Below are 26,239 nucleotides of genomic sequence, written 5' to 3'. Positions count from 1 at the left end.
ATTTTTTATATATTTCAGATTCCAAATTCTTATTCAGCACTGTGTCACAATGGAAAACAAAATACACTAAGGAAGAAAAAAAACACTGAGGTTTATTGCATTACACCCTCTGTTGACTGTATCTGCTGGAAAATGAAACCATATATATTCTCTATTTCTCTTCTGACAAATGTTATTCAGTCTGTTCATTACAGTTCCTTATCTTGCTATACTGTCCTTGCTGAATTACGTTAGATTAGACCAACTCTTGTTTTAAAAGGTCAGAGCAGTACATTACCAAGCCCTGTTGCCTTTTCTGTAGGACAGTTAATTTGTGTATGCCTGCTTCCTGCAGAGTGGCTGCTTCAAAGTGATGGTGAGTTACATTTTACTGTTTCAACATTAGCTTCTAATGTTTCTAAGGCTCTGGTATTAAATGAGTTCTCAGTCAAATGTTCTGAACCCTGGTAACTACTGCTGATAATTGTGGTCATCTCTTAGACGTGTTTGCATTGTTGTCCATAACTAAGCTGATTTCTTTTCATTTTTATTGGCTTTTTACTGCTGCTGCTTGAGTATTCTGCTGGGTGAGCATTCTTGATTGATGACTGGAATGAAGTCAGTTCTGTCTTCTGCTGTCACCCCGGTACCAATTATTGGATCACTGTGGACCGTGCTCCATCTACCCATTGATGTACATTACCAATTTTCCTCTCAGCACTGTTCAGTTACTCACTCACATGCTCACAAATTCAGCAATTTGTTCATGATAGCTGCTTGGCAGGGTGGATAACATCCTGGTCAAAATGACTGAGCCACATCAGTGATGTATGTATTCTCCAGACAGGGAAAGCACAAGGTTTTAAATCAGTGAACTGAACTTGTCATCTATATTTTCTTGTTCTAAATTTTCTGGTTCTTTTTAATATGTTTAAACATTTTAATTATGTGCTAGATGTTTCTTAAACAGTTCAGATGAGAGTGTATGATAGCACAAAGCTAATACACTCAGCCAACACCATCTCTGTGTGCATTGTTTATTCTCCCAGACCTTTAATCATACATGTATAATACTTCTTTCTTCCCCCTAAAATTGAGTAATATGCATGTAATTGTCCAGTCTCATGCTGTTAATAAAGACATATCTGAGACTGGGTAATTGAAAAAGGAAAAAGGTTTAATTGACTCACAGTTCAACATGGCTGGGGAGGCCTCAGGAAACTTACAATTATGGCAGAAAGGGAAGCAAACATGTGCTTCTTCACATGGTGGCAGGAAAGAGAAGTGCCAAGCAAAGGGGAAAAAGCTCCTTATAAAACCATCAGATCTCATGATAACTCTCTCACTGTCATAAGAACAGCATGGGAGAACTGCCCCATGATTCAGTTACTTCCTACCAGGTCCCTCCCATGACATGGGGAGATTATAGGAACCACAATTCAAGATGAGATTTGGGTAGGGACACAGCCAAACCATATCAGAGCGTACTGTAGTTTTTTTTTAAATAGACCTTCATATCTTATATACAAAAGAGTTCCTTCACTGTTTAGTGTGAATTCACTCTTTTGGTGTGAATTCACAGTGTTTCGTATGATATTCATATGATATATGATGAGGTACTCACTATTTTACTACTAATAGATATATTGGTTGTCTTTAGCTTTTTTTTTTTTTTTTTTTTTTGTTTTTGAGACAGAGTCTTGCTCTGTCACCCAGGCAGGAGTGCAGAGGCGTGATCTTGGCTCACTGCAACTTCTGCCTTCCAGGTTCAAGCAGTTCTCCTGCCTCTGCCTCCCGAGTAGCTGGAATTACAGGCACCATGACTGGCTAATTTTTTGTATTTTTAGTAGAGGCATGGTTTCACGATGTTGGCCAGGCTGGTCTCAAACTCCTGACCTCAGGTGATCCACCCACCTCTAAAAATGTTAGCCATATGTGTCTTTGTGTATTTGTGCAAGTGTTTCTGTAAGACAGGTTTATAGAAACTGCTAGGTAAACAGGGATGAATAGTTTGATGTTTTAATAAGCAATCACCAAAATAATAGGTAGCAAATAGACTTTACATATGCCAGGTATTTTGAGTTCTTTACAAGTGGTAACTCATTTAATCTTTACAACAATTGAAATAGGTAAGAACTATTAACTCTTATTTTACAGATGTGGGATTTGAGATTAAGTAACTTGTACAACATCACCTAGCTGATATTTAGTGAAGCCTGGATTCAAACCTAGGCAGTATGGCCCAGAGACTGTCACGTACCTTCTATATACACTGAATCACTGTTAGTTTTCATCTCCAAAATTTGTGTTTCAATGACCAGTTTTCGTTTTTCTATCAGTTATTCCAACAATTTGACCAATAGTAAGAAATAAAAAATTTTAGACAACTGTATTTTTTTTAAATTTAGCATTAAAACTGTTTTAATCTTGGCATAACTTCATGATGTAATAGGTTTGATCTGTAGAAAATCACAGGAATACACAATGAAGTGGCATATTAAGTGACAAAATGGATGGTATGGAGAGAATACAGTAGCTACAAGTGGCCATCAGTAGTGTTGGTTGGAGTGATTGGAGAAGCTATGCGGAGGTGGCAGAGCTTGGATGTGGAGTAGTATTTGCATATGTGCAAGGAAGGTTTGTAAAAAGGGATATTGTTGAGTGTGATAAGAGGTAAATTCATTTATAATTGATAGGAGAACAATTTCTAAAGCTTAGGATTAAATTTAAAATTTCCACTCAAATCAGCAAGAGCCCTTGGGTTTAGAAGGGGTTAACAGGATGCAATTGGTATATTGGGAAACTTAGTCCTACTGCATTAAATAAAATAAAGACTAAAACTATATAAAGAACAATGGACATGATTTAGTTACTGGTTAGGGTCAATAAATAAAAACAAGATAAATCCCATGGTTGCCAATGATTGGAGCTTGAATGGTAGGAAAATATTAGCAAGGTTGAAAATGGGGAAGATAAACACTTGGAGGTATTTTGAGAATATGAAAAATTAACTTTGAGGTTCCACTAAAATGAAAACATGGAAGGATATTCCTTAGGCTATTAGAAATGGAGTTCAATTGAAAGATCAGGGGAGGGACTAACAGTACAAATATTAAAACGATTAAAGTTCGAGAATAGAGAAAGGAGAGTGAAAAGCCAAGAGCTCACAATAGTGGATGATGGCACATAACAAAAAGCTAAACGAAGAAAAAAAAAGGAAGCTACAATAAGTAATGCAGAGAAGTAGACAGTTAATCAACCACATACAGGCCAAAGACATAGCAAATACCAAGGACCTGAAAAAACACATATGGCTGGCTAAAAAAAAATCACTGGAGACTCCCAATTTTCAGCAGAATTATGCTTGAAGAGAAAAGAAAAAAGTGACAGTACATTAAAGAAATCTGATTAAGATAACACCTGAAGAGGTCCATCCATAGATTGGTTGAGTTCTTATTTCTGAAATAATCTCTGGATGAACTTTTAAGAATCCTGAACGATTCAACTATTTTAAACTCTTCTGGAAAAGTATATGCATATACTCGTTTGAAACCCTATCAAGTTTCTTGATAACTGTTATACTTTAGCCAATATTAAATCAAGCTCTCTTAACACACGTTTTGAAATCTTCTAACTACATTTATTTTATTTAAAAAGTAACATGCGATTGGAAAACAATAGAAAATACAGAGTATAAAGATAATACTCAAAAAAAATTAAGCTTTTGTTATATTTTTTGTAATTTAATCTTATTTTAAATGTTTCATCAGGCTTATACACAATTAATTTATCCATTCACATGACCTTGCAACATAAATATTTTACATAATATTAACTCTGAACTGTCATGTTTACAACTGTTGCACTGATCACATGGATATCTCATTTAATGATTTACTCAGCAATTACAAAATAAGTTTATTTCTCATTTTCAAACAGAATTTTATAAAACACCATCTTTCACATATATTTTGAATAGTTTCATAGTTGAAATTAATAAACTCAAATATGCAGAAAGCATGTAATACCCAAGTTGCTTTCCACCCAGAATCATACTTTTCATTTTTATTCCCATCAGTCATGGACTCAAGTAGTTACATTTTTGACAAAATCTCCAGCATTAGGTGGTTGTATTTGTTTAAAAAATATGCTAAAATATATGCTAATATGATAAGCCATACTAGACACCTTATTTAAATGTTACACATTTTCCACATGAACCAGTTAAATTTCTTTTTGTGAATTATCTATTTCTTCATTTAGAGTTTATTTGTATGACTTCTTTATACATTGAGGAGAGTAACCTTCTTGAAATCTGTAACATCTGTCGCAAAACATTTTCCCAGTTGACAGACTGATCTACAAATGTTTTGTTTTTAAGTTTGTGATTTGATTTTGATTTCAAGTTCCAAAAGATTTTCCACATGCAGATATCAAATGATTCAAGTTTAACTTTTTCCCCATTAGTAAAAACTTCTCCTAGAACATTTAATTGAATAATTGTGTTCTCACTGATTCCATTTATTCTAATTTCGCATAGTCTTATTTTGTTTGCTTTAAAACGCAATTTTTAATGACTTACATGGGAATATGAAATTGTTGTTGCAAAAGAAGTGGGTATTTTTGAAAAATCACATTTAAAAGCTACCCTCCAAATATGAATAATCTACGCTTTGAATAGGAATGAGCATTGAATTTTATACTTTGACATATTTATTAGGGTAATAGTTTAGACCAACCTTTTCTTGTTACTATAAAAGTTTTAATAAGCTTTATTTGATTAAAGGCTTGCATTTTGTCAGTATTTCACTTAGGATTTTTATACTTATATGAATTAGGTCAGTGGGGTCTTAATTTTGTGCTCTCCATGTCACCTTTATTTAAAGGTTATATTCACATAAAATTAGGAGATAATTTTTCTCTCCACTAAAGAACAAGAGACTTTTGTTTTTTTATACTTTAAGTTGTAGGGTACATGTGCACAATGTGCAGGTTTGTTACATAGGTATACATGTGCCATGTTGGTGTGCTGCACCCATTAACTGGTCATTCACATTAAGTATATCTTCTAATGCTATCCCTCCCCCAACCCCACAACAGGCCCTGGTGTGTGATGTTCCCCTTCCTGTGTCCAAGTGTTCTCATTGTTCAGTTCCCACCTATAAGTGAGAACATGTGGTGTTTGATTTTCTGTTCTTGAGATAGTTTGCTGAGAATGATGGTTTCCAGCTGCATCTATGTCCCTACAAAGGACACTAACTCATCCTTTTTTATGGCTGCATGGTATTCCATGGTGTATATGTGCCACATTTTCTTAATCCAGTCTGTCACTGATGGACATTTGGGTTGGTTCCCAGTCTGTGCTACTGTGAATAGTGCCGCAATAAACATGCATGTGCATGTGTCTTTATAGCAGCATGATTTATAATTCTTTGGGTATATACCCAGTAATGGGATGGCTGGGTCAAATTGTATTTCTAGTTCTAGATCCTTGGGGAATCACCACACTGTCTTCCACAATGGTTGAACTAGTTTACAGTCCCACCAACAGTATAAAAGTGTTCCTATTTCTCCACACCCTCTCCAGCACCTGTTGTTTCCTCACTTTTTAATGATCGCCATTCTAACTGGTGTGAGATGGTATTTCATTGTGGTTTTGATTTGCATTTCTCTGGTGGCCAGGGATGAACATTTTTTCATATGTCTGTTGGCTGCATAAATGTCTTCTTTTGAGAAGTATCTGTTCATATCCTTTGCCCAATTTTTGATAGGGTTGTTTTTTTCTTGTAAATTTGCTTGAGTTCTTTGTAGGATCTGGATATCAGCCCTTTGTCAGATGAGTTGATTGCAAAAATTTTCTCCCATTCTGTAGGTTGCCTGTTCACTCTGATGGTAGTTTCTTTTGCTGTGCAGATGCTCTTTAGTTTCATTAGATGGCATTTGTCAATTTTGGCTTTTGTTGCCCTTGCCATTGCTTTTGGTGTTTTAGACATGAAGTTCTTGCCCATGCCTATGTCCTGAATGGTATTACCTAGGTTTTCTTCTAGTGTTTTTTTGGTTTTAGGTCTAACATTTAAGTCTCTAATCCATCTTGAATTAATTTTTGTATAAGGAGTAAGGAAAGGATCCAGTTTCAGCTTTCTACTTATGGCTAGCCAATTTTCCCAGCACCATTTATTAAGCAGGGAATCTTTTCCCCATTTCTTGTTTTTCTCAGGTTTGTCAAAGATCAGATGGCTGTAGATGTGTGGTATTATTTCTGAGGGCTCTGTTCTATTCCATTGGTCTATATCCCTGTTTTGGTACCAGTACCATGCTGTTTTGGTTACTGTAGCCTTGTAGTATAGTTTGAAGTCAGGTAGCATGATGCCTCCAGCTTTGTTCTTTTTGCTTAGGATTGTCTTGGAAATGTGGGCTCTGTTTTGGTTCCATATGAACTTTAAAGCAGTTTTTTCCAATTCTGTGAAGAAACTCACTGGTAGCTTGATGGGGATGGCATTGAATCTATCAATTACCTTGGGCAGTATGGTCATTTTCACAATATTGATTCTTCCTATCCATGAGCATGGTATGTTCTTCCATTTGTTTGTGTCCTCTTTTATTTCACTGAGTAGTGATTTGTAGTTCTCCTTGAAGAGGTCCTTCACATCCCTTGTAAGTTGGATTCCTAGGTATTGTATTCTATCTGAAGCAATTGTGAATGGGAGTTCACTCATGATTTGGCTCTCTGTTTGTCTGTTATTGGTGTATAAGAATGCTTGTGATTTTTGCACATTGATTTTGTATCCTGAGACTTTGCTGAAGTTGCTTATCAGCTTAAGGAGATTTTGGGCTGAGACAATGGGGTTTTCTAAATATACAATCATGTCATCTGCAAACAGGGACAATTTGACTTCTTTTCCTAACTGAATACCCTTGATTTCTTTCTCTTGCCTGATTGCCCTGGCTAGAACTTTCAGCACTATGTTGAATAGGAGTGATGAGAGAGGGCATCCCTGTCTTGTGCCAGTTTTCAAAGGGAATGCTTCGTTTTTGCCCATTCAGTATGATAGTGTCTGTGGGTTTGTCATAAATAGCTCTTATTATTTTGAGGTACGTTCCATCAATACCGAATTTATTGAGAGTTTTTAGCATGAAGGGCTGTTGAATTTTGTCAAAGGCCTTTTCTGCATTTATTGAGATAATCATGTGGTTTTTGTCTTTGGTTCTGTTTATATGCTGGATTACGTTTATTGATTTGCGAATGTTGAACCAGCCTTGCATCCCAGGAATAAAGCCCATTTGATCATGGTGGATAAGCTTTTTGATGTGCTGCTGGATTCAGTTTGCCAGTATTTTATTGAAGATTTTTGCATCGATGTTCATCAGGGATATTGGTCTAAAATTCTTTTTTGTTGTGTCTCTGCCAGGCTTTGGTATCAGGATGATGTGGGCCTCATAAAATGAGTTAGGGAGGATTCCCTCTTTTTCTATTGATTGGAGTAGTTTCAGAAGGAATGGTACCAGCTCCTCCTTGTACCTTTGGTAGAATTCAGCCGTGAATCCATCTGGTCCTGGACTTTTTTTGGTTGGTAGGCTATTAATTATTGCCTCAATTTCAGAGCCTATTGGTCTATTTAGGGATTCAACTTCTTCCTGGTTTAGTCTTGGGAGAGGGTATGTGTCCAGGAATTTATCCATTTCTTCTAGATTTTCTCTTTTATTCACGTAGAGGTGTTTGTAGTATTCTCTGATGGTAGTTTGTATTTCTGTGGGGTCGGTGCTGATATCCCCTTTTTCATTTTTTATTGCATCTATTTGATTTTTCTTTATTCTTGCTAGTGGTCTATCAATTTTGTTGATCTGTTCATAAAAACCAGCTCCTGGATTCATTGATTTTTTGGAGGGTTTTTTGTGTCTCTATCTCCTTCAGTTCTGCTCTGATCTTAGTTATTTCTTGCCTTCTGCTAGCTTTTGAATGTGTTTGCTCTTGCTTCTCTAGTTCTTTTAATTGTGATGTTAGGGTGTCAATTTTAGATCTTTCCAGCTTTCTCTTGTGGGCATTTAGTGCTATAAATTTCCCTCTACACACTGCTTTAAATGTGTCCCAGAGATTCTGGTATGTTGTATCTTTGTTCTCATTGGTTTCAAAGAACATCGTTATTTCTGCCTTCATTTCGTTATGTACCCAGTAGTCATTCAGGAGCAGGTTGTTCAGTTTTCATGTAGTTGAGTGGTTTTGAATGAATGTCTCAATCCTGAGTTCTAGTTTGATTGCACTGTGGTCTGAGAGACAGTTTGTTATAATTTCTGTTCTTTTACATTTGCTGAGGAGTGCTTTACTTCCAACTATGTGGTCAATTTTTGGAATAAAAATGTGATGTGCTGAGAAGACTGTATATTCTGTTGATTTGGGGTGGAGAGTTCTGTAGATGTCTATTAGGTCTGCTTGGTGCAGAGCTGAGTTCAATTCCTGGATATCCTTGTTAACTTTCTGTCTCGTTGATCTGTCTAGCATTGACAGTGGTGTGTTAAAATCTCCCATTATTATTGTATGGGAGCCTAAGTCTCTTTGTAAGTCTCTAAGGACTTGCTTTATCATTCCAGGTGTTCCTGTATTGGGTGCATATATATTTAGGATAGTTAGCTCTTGTTGAATTGATCCCTTTACCATTATGTAATGGCCTTCTTTGTCTCTTTTGATCTGTGTTGGTTTAAAGTCTGTTTTATCAGAGACTAGGATTACAATCCCTGCCTTTTTTGTTTTCCATTTGCTTGGTAGATCTTCCTCCATCCCTTTATTTTGAGCCTATGTGTGTCTCTGCAAATGACATGGGTCTCCTGAATATAGCACACTGATGGGTCTTGACTCTTTTTCCAATTTGCCAGTCTGTGTCTTTTAATTAGAGCATTTATCCCATTTACATTTAAGGTTAATATTGTTATGTGTGAACTTGATCCTGTCATTATGATGTTAGCTGGTTATTTTGCTCGTTAGTTGATGCAGTTTCTTCCTAGCATCGGTGGTCTTTACATTTTGGCATGTTTTTGCAGTGGCTGGTACTAGTTCCTTCCCATGTTTAGTGCTTCCTTCAGGGGCTCTTGTAGGGCAGGTCTGGTGGTGACAAAATCCCTCAGCATTTGCTTGTCTGTAAAGGATTTTATTTCTCCTTCACTTATGAAACTTAGTTTGGCTGGATATGAAATTCTGGGTTTGAGAATGTTGAATATTGGCCCCCAGTCTCTACTGGCTTGTAGGGTTTCTGCCGAGACATCTGCTGTTAGTCTGAATGGGCTTCCCTTTGTGGGTAACCCAACCTTTCTCTCTGGCTGCCCTTAAGATTTTTTCCTTCATTTCAACCCTGGTGAATCTGACAATTATGGGTCTTGGAGTTACTCTTCTCGAGGAGTATCTTTGTGGCATTCTCTGTATTTCCTGAATTTGAATGTTGGCCTGCCTTTCTAGGTTGGGGACGTTCTCCTGGATAATATCCTGCAGACTGTTTTCCAGCTTGGTGCCATTCTCCCCGTCACTTTCAGGTACACCAGTCAGATGTAGATTTGGTCTTTTCACATAGTCCCATATTTCTTGGATGCTTTGTTCATTTCTTTTTACTCCTTTTTCTCTAAACTTCACTTCATTTTGTTCATTTGATCTTCAGTTACTGAAGCTTGTGCATTTGTCACGTAACTCTCATGCCATGGTTTTCAACTCTATCAGGTCATTTAAGGACTTCTCTGCTTTGGTTATTCTAGTTAGCCATTCGTCAAATCTTTTGTCAAGGTTTTTAGTTTCTTTGTGCTGGGTTCGTATTTCCTCCTTTAGCTCAGACAAGTTGGATCAACTGAAGCCTTCTTCTCTCAACTCGTCAAAGTCATTCTCCATCCAGCTTTGTTCCGTTGCTGGTGATGAGCTGTGTTTCTTTGGAGGGGGAGATGCACTCTGATTTTTTGAATTTCCAGCTTTTCTGCACTGCTTTTTCCCCATCTTTGTGGTTTATCTACCTTTGGTCTTTGATGATGGTGACGTACAGATGGGGTTTTGGTGTGGGTGTCCTTTCTGTTTGTTAGTTTTCCTTCTAACAGTCAGGACCCTCAGCTGCAGGTCTGTTGGAGTTTACTCGAGGTTGACTCCAGACCCTGTTTGCCTGGGTATCAGCAGCAGAGGCTGCAGAAGAGTGAATATTGCTAAACAGCAAATGTTGCCATCTGATCGTTCCTCTGGAAGCTTCGTGTCAGAGGGGTACCCAGCTGTGTGAGGTATCAGTCTGCCCCTAGTGGGGGATGTCTCCCAGTTAGGCTACTCGGGGGTCAGGGATCCACTTGAGTAGACAGTCTGTTTTCATATCTCAAACTCTGTGCTGGGAAAACCACTACTCTCTTCAAAGCTGTCAGACAGGGACATTTAAATCTGCAGAGGTTTCTGCTGCCTTTTGTTTGCTATGCCCTGTCCCAGAGGTGGAACATACAGAAGCAGGCAGGCCGCCTTCAGCTGTGGTGGGCTCCACCCAGTTCGAGCTTTCCTGGCTGCTTTGTGTACCTACTTAAGCCTCAGCAATGGCGGGTGCCCCTCCCTCAGTCTTGCTGCTGTCTTGCAGTTAGATCTCAGACTGCTGTGCTAGCAATGAGGGAGGCTCCATGGGCGTAGGACCATCTAAGCCAGGCATGGGATATAATCTCCTGGTGTGCTGCTTGCTAAGACCCTTGAAAAAGTGCATTATTAGGGTGGGAGTGACCCGATTTTCCAGGTGTTGTGCCTCGCCTTGCTTTGGCTCTTGCTCGTTGGGCTGCACCCACTGTCCAACATGCCCCAGTGAGATGAACCTAGTACCTCAGCTGGAAATGCAGAAATCACCTGTCTTCTGTGTCACTCATGCTGGGAGCTGGAGCTGTTCCTATTCGGCCATCTTGACGCAGATCTCTAGAACAAGGACTTTTAAAAAATTTTGGAAGCAGACAACATAATTACCTACATAGAAAGCATAAATAGATCTATATAAAAACAATTAGAAGATTTACTCACTACAAAATCAATAGCTTTCTTACATAATAGCCAATTAAACTAAAATATCCTATTTAAAATAATAAAACAACATATCTACCAATGTAGCAAAACATGTATAAAACCTCTAAAAGATTTTGATATTCAGAGCAAGACATGAATAGCTGAATAATTGTAGAGAAATATCAATTTCCAAATTTATAAATACAATGATCAAAATCCCAACAGGTGACATATTAAAAAATGTCTAAAATTGTGTTGCTATATTTACTAAATATTAATAGGAGAATGCACGAATTATGAAATATTCATGAATGGTATACTATACAGTAGTTTAAAATAATTACAATGCTGTCTATTTAACATGGATAAATCTCAGAATCAATATCTAGTGAAACAAAACTGTACAATGATACTCATAATACTGTTAATATTTCTAAAACCTATTAATGAATAATGAATATTTATGTGTCCATAAACCAAGTATAAAAACATTATATTTTTTTCAAGTGTAATGATAATGGAGAAAGAGTCCAGGGAGGAGAACTCTTGGGGCCTTAACTATTTCTATAATATCTTCTTTTTAAAAAGCTAAAAATCAAAATGGAGATATAAATCATGATAAAATGCCAGGCTTATAACCTCGGTTTATGTTTAATTTACAATTTATCTTTTAAATAATAATATTCTTAAGTTTTCGAATTGTGTAACTGTATTTGGCAAATATTTATCTAGTACGTACTAGGAACTGTTTTAGGTAGTAATTAAGTATTTGTGATCAGGGCAAAGATCTTTCCCTTATGGAGCTTATATTTTGGTAGAAGGAACAATTATACATTGCAACATCAGAAGTGCTTGAAGAAAAATAAAACAGGGTAAGAACTCCAGCCCAATATCCTGGTGTCCCAGCTACTTTAATAGCACAAGTTGTTCCCCAGAGGGACTTGGTGGAGAGAGGTTGTTGACTGTCATACTGCTCTCCTTTTTAACTCAATCAGATACCATAATGTTCATGTTCTTCTCTTTCCTTTTATAAAACTTTACATAGTGTCAATACCTCAGGTCAGTGCTGGACCTATTTTTTTAGACTTTGGCTATAATTGAAAAGCTTTCTTGCTAGGATTAATATTTTTCTCTCATTATTACTAGTGTCTTATTCTGTTTTAACACCATATTGCATAGAACTTGCGCCATCGCTAATACCCACATCCCCAAACATCCAAGACTTTGAGCTGGCACAAAGCAAATTTTAGACTCTATAAGCATCTATTCAAATAATTTGAATCTCTTTGAATCCATAATTTCCCTGAAAATATAGTAACTTCCCTCTGTAGCTATTATATTACAAGAAAGAAGACTTTTGTGTAGTAGTCAGGTATAGATCAGTATCCACACTCACTACAACTCAACAGCTCTGGTCTTAGGCTCTATTGGCTGAATTATATATTAATTTTTCTGGGCTTGACTTTTTGTTTTATTTACACATGAGGTAAAACTGGCTGGATTAAAATTTATGCTCACATACTGTCTCCCTCATAACTAGGTATTGTGTCATTTTTTCCTGAATTTTAGGAGGAAAAATACAGGGTTGCCAGAATCTTCCTTTTCGTCTTGGATATTATATACAAGACATTTTGCCCTTTATCCATAAACGTTGCATCCAGATATATGCTGGTGTATTTTATACTTTTCTAATTTTTCTGAAATGGAATTCTTCTAAAAATTTAAAACTTTTACCTCAAGAAATTTTGTTGTACTTTTAATGACTGTTGTTTTAAAATGATTTATTTAGGAATGCTGTTTTTGGAGAGAAACTTTCTCCTCTGAGTTCTGAAGATAGTATCTTTTTCTTGTTCTATAGAATGTTTGTTTCAGATGCCCTTTATGGGGTTTTATATATTCACTCATTCTCAAATGAGAAGATCTATTTAGACATAGATTTTTCAATGTGTATGTGAACTGGATTAACCCTAGCCAATTTTTAAATTTTTTGTGGGTACATGAGATGTTTTGATACAGGCATGCAATGTGAAATCCATCTCCTCAAGCATTTATCCTTTTACTGACAAACAATCCGATTATACTCTTTATTTTAAAATGTACAGTTAAGTTGTTATTGACTATAGTCACCCTGTTGTGCTATCAAAAAGAGGGTCTGTCTTGTTAACTTCCTTTGGTTACCGATAGATGCAGTGTCTGAAGCCAGGGCTGTGGGGATGCATAGTCCCTTGACTGACTTCATTCATCTGAACTAACTCGGCTTCCATTACTACATTTATTTAATTTAGTGATTATCAAGAAGAAGACATCCTGAAGCTCTCTTCTTTCAAAATGCATTGTTCCCTAGTCTCATCCTGCCTATAATGCCTGGTGGGAATACACACTGCCATATGGAGAGAACCTTTTTATATCTCTACCTCTCTCTGCGCGATAGTCATGTTTGCTAGTAATTGTTGTGCATGAATAGATATAATGACTATGTATCTGAAACAGTTTCAGGCATTAGTTGGGGTTGAGAGTTGTTTTGTTTCTTTTCCCCCAACTGCTGTGACTTTCCAGGTGGGAACAAGTAACAGTGATTGGCCAAATCCACATGCTACCTACTTCCCAAGTTCTTCTCTTGTTTGACAATCTATCCTATTCTGTGGATTCCAAAAGATAAGCTAGTTTGTCAGTGGAAAGAATCCAGAACTGAAAAATAAGACCTACCACTAATATTGCCCCCTTTGTTGGAAAGCGTTCAAAATACTAAGCCTCAACTTCTTTATGTCTAAAACAAAAAGACTTGATCAAATGATTTCCAAGCCTCCCTCTAGCCCTAAAACTCTTCAATCTTAATATGTTTTGATCCTAAAATATTTAAAGTTAGGGCATCTAAATGTCCCAAAGCAATTCTAAATGATAATTAACCAACATGGTGACTTACCTCAAGGATTTCTTAGTAACCTCTCATCAGTTTCTCAGCAACACACTTCAACCAACTGTAGCCATGGCGACTCAGTTAACATAAAGTAGCAAATATAAGCTGTTTGAATCAGCAGTAAGTTTAAAGTCCAGAAAATCCTAGGAAACAAAGTTAATTTAAGTGTGTCTTTACATAATTGCTGTGGAGTTTGTGATATCTACCAGTGTTACAGTCAACCATGCACTGCATTTCAACAGTGGTCCCATAAGATTATAATAGCACAACACATGTTTGTGGTAATGATGGTGTAAATAAGCCTGCTGTACTTCCAGTCATAAAGAGTATAGCAATATAATTATGTACAGTTAGAAAAGACTCAAGTTAAAGATCTGAAAAATGATGTTGAGGATTCTGACCCCGTGTAGGCCTGGGCAAACAGTTTAACAACAACGACAAAAAACTTTTAAGTAAAAAAAATCTTTATAACCTTATTCTGTAATATTTTTTCTATTTTAAAGAAAGATGATGATGTTTTTATACAGCTTGAGCTATGTGTTTGTGTTTTAAGCTAAGTGTTACTACAAGAGTCAAAAGGTTAAAAAATTAGTTTACAAAGTAAAAGGTTACAGAAAGGTTAGTTTATTATTGAAGAAGATCTTTTATAATGTAGCCTAAGTGTCTAGAGAGGCTGCAAGGTGTCCAATAATGTCTTAGGTCTTGATATTCACTCATCACTCATGCATTGAGTCACCCAGGGCAACTTCCAATGCCACAAGCCCCATTCATGGTAAGAGCTCAATTTAGGTGTCTTGTTTTTATGTTTTATACTGTACCTTCTCTATGTCTAGCTATGTTTAGATACAGAAATACAGGTGTTACAACTGCCTACACTATTCAGTACAGGAACGTACTGTAAAGGTTTGTAGCCTAGGAACAATAAGCTGTGCCCTACCATTTAGAAGTCTCATAGGCTATACCACTTAGATTTGTATAGGCACACTCGATGATGTTTGCACAATGAAGAAATCACCTAACACGTTTTTCAGAATTTATAGCCATCATTAAGTGACATGTGACTGTAGAGTTTAGTATATAATAAGTGAAAATGCAAAATAAATGATAGAAAATCTTAAGATATCTAGGTGCTATATTAGTGATTTTTTAAATCTTTTGTTCCATGCCCTGTCTTTTAGTGTAGCAATGTTTTAAATGCCATTAAAACTAAACCAGGCCAAACTTTGCTTCTTCCTCTTTGATGTTAAAAAGAAAAAAAAAAAAGTGGAGGGGCAGGAGGGAGAGATATGGGGGGAAGCTGTTCAATGAGCATCAAAGCACAGTATATACAATACCTTATAAGTCAGAGATCTGAAGTCAAATCTCAGCTTTGCTGTTTATTGACTTTAACAGGTAACTAACATCTGAATCTCAGTATTAGCCTCTGTGAAACGTATACAATACCTTGCAGGATCTTACACCTAAAGCACTTAGCACAATGCCTGGCATTCATAGGTAATAAAAAATTATAGCCATTATTGTTATCACTGCCATGAATTCCTCCAAATATTTATTAAATAACATGGAAATAATGAGCAAAGACTAGGGAAGACAGCACTGTAAGGGATGAGAGAGGAAAAAGAGCTTAAGTCATTGTCCATTTATTCATCATCTACCATCTTGGATGATGCCTAATGACTTAGAGAACTGAATGTGGAGGGAAGTCATTCCAATCCAGAGTCCTGGACCTGACAATGGAGGAGCTATGGGGCAGATGAGCCTAATATTTAATTGTGATACTGCCAGAGTGGTTGACCTTCATAAATAATCTACCTCCTTGTTTTGTGGGGCCAGATTCAAATTTCTTTGTCAGAAACTTAAGCAATTGGTTAACCTATAGGGGTCATTTGAGAAGCTGTGATGTGTTTTCTATATCATGTTTCATAGGTCATTACCAATTAAAAGCATTCTATGAGTAGTCATTATTAAACGTGTGAGACTGTTGATGCATACTAAAATTATGGTAGGTGAGAGATTCCATTAAGGTGCTTATTAATCCCATGGTATAACAACAGTAAGCAGGAATTTTTAATCCTCAAAAGCTGCTGTTCTGAAGAGAAGTTCAAATAAAGCAGACAATGAGTTATTTGAGCTTCCTTCCCTGTGTCAGTGTGTACTCAAAAAGGCACTATTCATTCTTGAAGTATTCATGACTTAATAATATTAGTGACAAACGGCACGTTGTAGACACACAGATGGTGACTTCAGATGTGGTCTAATCCCTATGGATTTAGAATAAGCAAGACTATATAATAGGTATAGCCTCTCATTAAAATTTTCTGAATTGCTCACTAAAACTTTGTTGAATAAAGGGTATGATGTTAGATTATTTCCATATTCAAATCCATAGGAAATGGAAATATAGGCTGCTTTTTTGGGCAAAGAACTAGTCGATTGAGATATCTTGTGTTCAAAATGCTTTGGTTCAATTTCATTTTTACCCTGGGATAGACAATTGACCAATTTCACTGTACACATCATATTCAAGGATGTAGTAAAGCAAATCTTCCAAATGTGAGGTAAAATAGATTGCACAATGTAACACACATGTGACTGAATTAAGCAGCTTTTAGAGTTTCAGTATCAAAAGGATTAAATGAATCAATGGAAGTACATGTATATGTCTTTTCACAGTAATACAGGAATATGAAAATAATGGGACATAAACTGGAAAGTAATCCTGATAACGTATGGAAAAACTTAAAATTCTACTGACTTTTAAAAAGATTTTGTCAAAAAACAAAAAACCTCTTACGTCAATTATAAACGTACAGGGAAATTTAAAATACAGGAAAAATATTTGTTTAGTACATTGAGAATTAAAGTGTTTCATTGTAAAAGTCTTTTTAACAGTAGTTTGAACAGTGTTTGCCTTTTTTTTCTCGTCGTATAGTAAGGGGTGAACAGCTTTTCTATGCGTTGGAAATGGATCCAAACTTAGGACTATGACAATCCACCAGCATTGTAATCCTTTCAGCTTTGTATGTCATCACCTATCTGAGAGTTCCCTAAATGTGAGCTTTTCTCCATGTAAATTTTGCTCGGATGTCTGTATCTTTCTCCTCACTTATGTCAATAAGCCCAACTTCAGTAATCTGCTTGGATGCTTATCTAGAATCTTTCCAACGGCAGTAGTGTCAACATTCCAAGGGTCAGTAATTGCTTAGATTAACTCATTTGCATTGTATGCATGTTTCACTCTAGCATTATCGCTTTTCCTTTCTTTGCTGAGCTTTCATCTTTCTCGGCCAACTCCATCTTTTGATTATCCAGGTTTGTAAAATAATTGCATGGGTTTACAACTGGGAAACAAAGTGGCCACACTTTGGTCACTGTGTACCTGTTCACACACAGACGACAATCACCTACTTCGAAAGAAGAGACTGGTCACTAATGATAGGTGTCTGCTATCCACATAGTGATTAAGTGGACTACATAATTATCTTGTGAATTTGTCCTTTATGCAATTACACACATTTAATACACCATGGTAACTGAAATTTGAACTGGTCAGAGGGATACTAATGTTGTTTAAACTGTGGAAGCAACTACTGTCAGACTATTTAATCAACAATATTTAATTGTCCATGTAATGCACATCAAAGCGTTGTATGAATGAGAAGTATGGATTATTAATAATAAAGGCATTCTGTTATGGAATACAACTAAGGAGAAAAATCTGCGTAATTAACTATAAGACTAGCTATAGCATGACTACTAGAGAGCGGTATAAACATAGGGCCATGAAAGCAGAATCGTGTAGTTCCAAAGTGAAAATTCTAAATAGCATGACTATTAAGCAATAAGAGCAATGACAATCAATACTTTCTAGCCCATTGTTTCTAACCCACAATTTTCAGAAAATTTATGTTCTGCATTGCACTTCAGGGTTGTACTACCTTACACAGCCAGTTCTCAAGATTATATTTGATCTCATTGAAGAGTAAATTTTGTCTTAGAAAAGGAAATATGTATTTTGAGAAACTAGTAAATGTTTCCACCCAGGAGGTTTCAGAAAAGTATTCAGGCACTGCTGAGTACATAAGCAAGATTTTTAAATCCTCTGCCCCTGACATCAATGCAACCCTCAATATCTTATTAGAAAACACACACACAGGTACGGTGTATAAATGGAAGACCGCAGATAAGCAATTTGAGAAAGGAAAAACTTACATTGTATACGTTTAGCGTCCCTTCTCTTAAGGGTTTTATGCACGTTTCTTCAGATGTTACTTGTCTTAAAACAGCTAAGTCTTCCTTCATAACTAAGGACACCAAACCGAAACTCATACTGCCCTACTTAGAATGTTATGGGCAGGTGCAGCATTTTCAGATCTCACAATCCAGGTTCATACTGTATTAGTTACTCGTGCTGCTAGAAAATTACTCATTTCTTAAGGTTTTGTTCTGCTCACATTGAAGCTTTGGCTCAAAGCTCTATTCTCGGCTGGGCATGGCAGCTCATGCCCACAATTCCAGCACTTTGGGAGGCCCAGGCATGCTGGTGCACACTTCTAGTTGCAGGTACTTGGGAAGCTGAGGTGGGAGAATCACCTGAGCCCTACAAATCGAGCCTGGAGTGTGCTATGATTGCACCACTGCACTCCAGCTTGAGCAACAGAGCAAGACCCTGTCTCAAAAAAAAAAAGAAACCTGTCTCCCAAAAGCAGGCTATAATCGTGACTTCAGTAGTACAAAGAGTAAGAGATAAAGGTATGACCTCTTTCTCCTGGTGGTAGTCTCCCTGGCATGGGGGAGGAAGGAAAGAAAAAAGATGACTCCATTTGTACTTCAGTGGTGACCTTTAGTGGTGAGGGGTCATTGTCTATTTGGTTAGTGTGAAGGGTTGTTCTAAAATTCTTATGTCCAAAGCGACCACTTTCTATCTTCCAGTCCTTTTATCATCAAAATGGCTGTGCCAAAGAGAGAGGCCCTTGTGGTGAACTGGCTTATCTCAGCAGGTTCCCTTGAAAGGTTCTGGCCCAAATCCTGATGATTCTCTCAAGATAGAAACTGAAAGTCTTTCAGAATCTTTGGCTCTGGGATTTCAGCATTAGCCTTCATTTTTATGAAATAAGATCTGTATTAATCTAATATATTGCAAATGAGATTGCAAAAGTTACAATTTCTATGGGTAGAAATTAAAATTCCACATAACTTTGACAAAAATACTATGCTTTTAAAAACTATACTGTAGATAAACTTGTAGCATAATAATTATAGTTTATAATAAGGAATTAAAAACAATTGAAATATGGTTACATTATATATTCATGTAATGGATTAAATGTCAAACATTAATGTTTTGTTTTCCAAGCATGTAGTCATTGAATATTTACCACTGAACTGGAATGACCTCCATGATAAATTTTTACATTAAAACATAAAGGCCTGGTAACAAATAGAGCATGTGCTTCAGTTTGGGGAAAAAGTTGTATGTTCATAAGTGATATGTTAATGTGAACATAGTAAGAGGTTGGTATTATCCTCATTTAAGAAATAGGATCATAGAAACAGTGGTGGCTTACTGTGATTTGAACTCACGTTTATCTGAACCCAAATCACAGGCCCTTTCCAATACAGTAAGTTTAACCCCTGACTAATCTTTCCCAGGATAGAGTTGACTTTTTAAAATGCTATTGGTAGACCCTGCAAATATATTACAACAACCTATTTACATGTGGGTCTCCCCTGGCCAACTATGAGTTTCCTGAAGGTAGGTACCCTAACAAAGCTACCTTTCTGTTCCCAGTGCTCTGGTATGGCACATTGTAGAAAAGTTCTTAAAGTAATAAAAAGCAATGGTGCATCCTTGTGTGCAAGCAATGAATATAACTTCATTAAGCGGATAGGAAATCAACTGAAGTTCTTTGATCCATCAAATCAGTAACAGAATGTCTTAGGATTTCTGCAGACCAAATGAAATTTTAGTTCAGTGGGGTAATTATTACATCTAAGCCTCAAACTTACCTATCAAACCTAAGTGAATATTATGCTGTGAATGAACAATTCATTTCCAGTAATTTTATGTCTCATGCATAGAATGAAATTGTCCATTATTAACTAGTCTGAAAGTTCAGGCCAGTAAACCTCTGCTTATTTTCAGGTCTTTCCTCCAAAGATGCCGTGGGTCAGATATCTGTTCATGTGGACATCACAGCCACCCCTGGAACGAGCGATCATAAAGTCACTGTAAAAGGTATGCTTCAGGTCTAGATACATCAAAACAGCAATGCATCTTCTCTTGCATTTTTAAGTTTTAAAAAATATGCATAATTATTTTAGGGCATGCTCAAAATTTCCTAATGAAACCCAAGCTTTTGATTTAAAATAGACAAATATCAGTGGCACTAATATTTAGCATGCATTATTCAAAACACATAAATACACTGATTAAACATCCAAACTAACTTTATCAGATATTTATTTTGTGGTTGGTGCCATGATATTCATTGAAAACTTGTACTTTAAATATTAAGTCAGTATGTTCTTAACTATTCACAAAACCTACTTCTTTTTCTATGATTTCCAACAATTGGCTTACAGTTTTTTATAATGAGTGGCTCGATTTGTTGGTTTTGTATTGTAAAAGCAGCCTGAATGCAGGGGTAATTTCAAAGATGAAATTGAAAGGATTAACATTTTGTTCACAATGCACTCGTTCTATTTTTATATTAGTCACTTCGAGCAAAACCAGGGTTGCCCAATATATTTCAGAATTATATTACACATTGTATCCTTACATCATGAAAGTAAAATATTTTACAAAAGATTATGTACAGTACTATCTACTGTCAATTTCCTTAAATATTTTTGAAAAATGTGTTGCCAACATGTGAAAGTTTAATGAATCTTTTGCAGTAGTGATTTTAATTAGAAGACTTCGCTTGAGGATGAGCAAAGGGATTTACACATGATGACTGAAATTTAAAAACAGTTATAATATCTAACAAGTGACTGGCTTAATCTAGGATGAAATAGCCACAGAGCAAAATATTAGTAGCAATTGAAAAAATATATAATGAATTAGAAAATTAGCCACGATAGACTTAAAAAAATAAAACTATTTATAAGATTGCAACACATTATAATATCATTTTGTATATAAAGTAACTAAATATTGAAAGCATACAATCCAAAATATTGTCATTGACTGGTAAATTTATAGATTTTATCTATTTCCTGATGAGCATATCTTAATTTTCAATATGAACAACACCATGTTTTTACAAGAGGAGGAGAGCGGTAACTTTTCATTAGTAACAGATGTCATTTTAATTGCAGCTAACTTTTCACCAAAGCCACACAGCTTGAAGCTGAAAAGCTCCATCAAGTGTGCATTCCAGAAAGAAAATTGTGTTTTATTGGAGTCCAGTGTCTTGTCATTGGGGTTAGGGCAGTATTATTAACTTTTGACTTCATAAATCACTTTTTAAAATGCACTCTAAATTTCCACACATTTGTTTGCTAAAATGTGATACTTCCTTTCCTTTTTTAGTGATTGCCATTAATGACCTAAACTGGCAGACCACAGCCATGTTCCGCCCCTTTGTGGAAGTTTGTATACTGGGACCGAACCTTGGAGACAAGAAGAGAAAACAAGGCACAAAAACAAAAAGCAACACGTGGTCACCAAAATACAATGAAACATTTCAGTTGTAAGTCATAAACCCACCTTACTTATGCCTCTAGGCAATAGTTATTGTACAGCTGACCTTACTGAGGGATTCGGAGTGGGAAGAGCTAAGGAAAATGAAGAAGGCTCTGTTTTTAGTTCCCTTCAATTCATTCAATATCTGTTCAGTGCCTACCATGTATCACCCAATGTTATAGTCATTAGGTGTATATATCATAGTAGGTCTCTGAATAAATCTTTTGCAGTACGCTCATGTAAGTTACTTTCTACAGATGAGGAATGTATGACACAATCACAAAATATTTGTCATACGGCATTAAATACTATACACAGAAGTATGCGGTAAGTGCTATGACTAGTTGCTTTGCCTGGGAGGTCAGGGAAGCCTGAGCATGTGACTTTTAAACTGAAACCTGTACAAATAAAAAGTCAACCAGACCTGGAAGAGCAGAACATTTCAGACCAAGTGAAATAGCCAGTACAAGGACTCTAAGGCAAGAACAAGTCGGGGATATTTAACAAGCAGCACGTCATAGATAAAGGAGTGAGATCCAGTTACTTTGGAGAGGAGGTCAAGGTGCAGATTCCGTGTCACGCAGGGCTATGCAATTCTAAATTCAGTAGGTGGTCCACTGAAGGGTTTTCAAATGAAGAGATGAACAATATGATTTACATCTTTGTTGTGTACAGAAATAATTATATGGTGGTAAGACCAAATATGTAAAGATCAGTTAGAAGGTTATTGCAGTAGTCCAGGCAATAGCTATTAGCGACTGACTAGATTGTAGTAGGGAAATAGATGGGGAAGATTCTCTATCATGTGTGGAAAGTAGATTCTTGCCATAGGCTAGAGGTAGAACATGAAAGAGAAATTCCCCAGAACGCTCAACTTAGAGTAAATCAAAATGAGCTTACTTACGAAGGAATTCACAAAGGGGTTAAGTGTAGCGAAATTTCAGTAATAATGGGACCGGGGGCTAATAGTAACCAGCCCATTACCATGCTTATGCCTGAAAAGAGTAGAGAAAGAGTCATTACTAAAATTAGGAAAGTGAAAACTTGATGTATACTCAGCCCTCAGCTGCCTTGAAAGCGGCAGTGACATTCCATGGAGGGCAACAGCCTCCTGGAGGCAGCCTCACAGGCAAAGAGCCAGGGAAATAAAGACTCTGACTTCACTCTCCTCACTGCCAGCCTCTTCATGGGGTTCCCTTTTGGCCAAAATCTACTGGAAGCAAGGAGAACCCCTAGTTTTCCTATTGCAAACAGCAAAAAGTAGGGTGGAGCCACCGGGGGCAAGTGGGAGACACCTGGCACTGAATAAAATTAAGGATGACCCCTAATTTTTGCCATAAGTAGTTGGGAAGATAGTAATTTACCAAGATGGAAGATGACAAAAATGTTTTAAATCTATTAATTTAGAGATGGCTTTCAGACTCTCAAGGGATGTCATTTAATTCAAGAAATACTCTAACCTAGGAATGGATACATCGAGAAGTTACAAGGCCTAGGACAAAGCCCTAAGGATTTACACACCAAAACAGTCCCTTACAGGTTTTTTGTTCATGATTTCCTGTAGTCGTTTCAGCACTCTGCCCTGAATATTTCATCCTCTTATCACTTAATAAAACTGAAGTATCCTACTCTATCAAAAGGGTCCTAATAGATCACATTTCCTGCTAATACACTAGCTTACAACATTTCACTATCTACTTCTCCACCTTACACAAAAACCTGAACCCAACTAAAGTTGCTTGTTAGTAAAGGCAGCATTTTGAATTCAAGAGATCTGGTTCCCATCATATTTTGCTCTTCTACTCTTACCCCTAGGCTTCCATTTTCTTTCACATTATTTCAGATATTCCCTAAAGCACAAAGTTTAGTTACCAGTGTTTCCTGGAAATGACAGTTTGACTCTGCAAAATGTTTCATCAGAAACAAGTCACCTGTAAAAGGAAGGGATTTGGAAGCTGGTACTGCTGAGGGCTAGATGTACAGTCATTTCAAGAATATGAAAAAGAATGAACACAAATAAGGAGTGGAGGAAGACTGTCTACTATATCACCACTGGGCCTTCTTTATTATGTTGACTGACAACCTGTCTTAGGTGGCTGTGAGGAGAGGCCACACACTTGACAGGTCTAACTGTTACCCTAGGAAAGAATTGGCATTGAATCACCAGGCTCTGCTGGAATTGATTTACTCTGGAGATTTGTATCCAATTTAGCATATTGTGACTGGTGCTTGATGGGCTGTGCAGTGTATTCCCCTGAGAAAAGACTCCTAGATGTAATAGCTTATTCAGGATTTGGAGGTAAAGTGATAGTAGTAACTGATATTGACATGGCATAGAAATTCTACCAAGAGGTACCCATTACCCTGGCCTAGCCCCCATGACTCTTGTCCAACTCCACTGTACCTGCAATCAGGAGACCCTGCCTCTACTGATTAATTCCCATTTTTTGTCTAGGGAAAAAGTAATTTTAAAATTAGCCTTCTAAGTCAAATTTAAAGGGTTACAATACAGTGATATTCTATTTGCCAACATAATAATCAGAAGCAATTGTATACAATTTTCAGCAGTATTTTGATGCTTAGTGGAAGTAAAATTTTTGCTCAAAATTTGTATTTTTAATCCACACAGCATTCTGGGAAAGGAAAATCGACCAGGGGCTTATGAACTTCATCTCTCAGTTAAGGATTACTGCTTTGCCAGAGAAGATCGAATTATCGGAATGACAGTCATTCAGCTACAGAACATAGCAGAAAAGGGAAGCTATGGGGCATGGTATCCTCTTCTGAAAAATATCTTTATGGATGAAACTGGTTTGACTATCCTTAGAATACTCTCTCAGAGGACCAGTGATGATGTGGCTAAAGAATTTGTAAGACTTAAATCTGAAACAAGATCTCCTGAAGAGAGTGCTTGAAACAAACACTGCAAGCTAAATTCATAACTATAATTGTTTGACTACTGCATGCATGTGCATATACATGGGAATGTTTATTTCACTACATTTCAATGTTTGCCAGTACTCATGTACAATGTCTACAAGGTATGTAAAAAAAAAAACCTGCTGAACTTTTATATCAATTCTGGTCTTTGGGAAATAAGTGTTCCAATGAAGTGCCAAAATTATGATGTAAAGTGAAGTATCAAGAACACCTTTTAACATGTTTATTTTGTTTCTTTACCTATTTCACATTCACGAAACACAATTTTAAAAACCAGTCTTTTGGGTTTGCCCATCAGTTGTCTTTGTTAAATTAGTTTATATTGCCCATAGATCAGAAAACATTTATTACTCAATTTCCATTTTATTTACTTACCTCATTATAGATGTCTTACAAATACCCTTTTCTACCATAACTAGAAATGCAGTCACTTCTAGAAAGCATTTGTAATTTTATAGTTGCAGATATATTGTGATTTTTGCATACAAATTAAAATAGAAAAGGTGGGAAATATTTTCTGCTGACCGGTTTCCAACCTTTCTGAAATATCACTGTGAAGAAATGCTGTTAAAGCAGACTTACACAAAGCAATGCTAGAGTTTGTTAACAATGTTTGATATATATTGACAAAAAACTTTGTTCTTTAAAACTGCCAAGGTCACATCACATTTGTAAAAATGGTAAGTTAATGCATTTGTCATATACTGTTATGTCTTAGCTTTACCATATTTCATTCTTTAAAAAGTCATTGGGTTAATGGGTTAGAAATGGGATGGAAGGTTCATTGAAAAATACCTGTAAGTAACTATCTTGTTAATATCTTCCGTCTGACAGTTATGACTCTATAATCAGTTCAATGCTTTCTTTTTAAAAATATTCAATGATTAGTATTGAATGCAATATTCCTATATATTGTACTGATGCCAAAAGTCATGCTTTCATCCATTTAGTGAAAAAATAGTAAAATTAAGTCAGAAGAAATTGCTTACAATTTTGTAATTTGTATTTATACACCCCAAATGCATCAAATGCAGTAGGAGAATAATATAATACAGCTTGGTACCTAAATATAGCTAAGTTGGTTTTTGAATATAAAAGTTTATGAATATTTGCATTTTCTGTATTTTTATGATTTGACTTTTTAGAGTCTATGCCAACATATATGGCTGTAAAACAGTACTTCGTAATTATAACTTATGGTCATAACTGTTAGTGGACTACTTACAGAAGCAAGAGCCTGTTATAATGACTGTACTTTGTGAACAGGCTGATCTAATATGTTAAGTACAGAAGTGCTTATCATGATACAGAAGTATCATGACTGTCAGAACCATTCTGCTACTGAGTGAGTGTGAAATCACAGACCAGTGATGTTGGCTAATTCATGTTAAACTGTTAGGCCATTGCTTTGTTAATGACTTCTCTAAATGCATAGTGTGATGCGATCCTCTGGCATATGCTTTAATAAATGGATGTATATTGAGCACATGCAGCACTGTGTTGTATCTTCTGCCTTTTTATTTCATTTATGCAACATCATCTCATTAGTTAGTTAGGAATAAAACCTCCAGGCTCTTTTGACCATATGTAATAGTCTTCTTCTTATCTGGTTCTAACATCTCATTAAAAGTTTAGATGTCAGAATGGCTATTATTAAAAAGTCAGACAACAGATGCTGGCAAGGTTGTGAAGAAAAATGTTTATACACTGCTGGTGGGAGTGTAAATTA

General features: G+C 36.3%; 1 protein-coding gene across 1 annotated transcript; it reads left to right on the top strand.

Moving 5' to 3' along the window:
* Positions 1-390: 390 nt before the first annotated feature.
* Positions 391-26,002, top strand: LOC116272487 (protein unc-13 homolog C-like). The gene is made up of 4 exons (XM_031661242.1): positions 391-807; positions 20,026-20,118; positions 21,418-21,577; positions 24,200-26,002. Exons 3-4 carry the CDS (start codon positions 21,456-21,458, stop codon positions 24,483-24,485), a joined length of 408 nt encoding a protein of 135 aa, XP_031517102.1. The 5' UTR covers positions 391-807; positions 20,026-20,118; positions 21,418-21,455; the 3' UTR covers positions 24,486-26,002.
* Positions 26,003-26,239: the final 237 nt, after the last annotated feature.

This window comes from Papio anubis, unplaced genomic scaffold, assembly GCF_008728515.1.
Source record: "Papio anubis isolate 15944 unplaced genomic scaffold, Panubis1.0 scaffold114, whole genome shotgun sequence".
Taxonomy (NCBI): Eukaryota; Metazoa; Chordata; class Mammalia; order Primates; family Cercopithecidae; genus Papio; species Papio anubis.
This window is presented reverse-complemented; position numbering and strand designations above follow the sequence as displayed.

What these genes read in the sequence shown, in the direction of transcription:
- LOC116272487 (XM_031661242.1), top strand. Translation starts at nt 21,456, where the DNA reads ATGTTCCGCCCCTTTGTGGAAGTTTGTATACTGGGACCGAACCTTGGA. An exon ending in TACAATGAAACATTTCAGTT is followed by an intron (nt 21,578 to 24,199) that starts GTAAGTCATAAA and finishes TAATCCACACAG; the next exon opens with CATTCTGGGAAAGGAAAATC.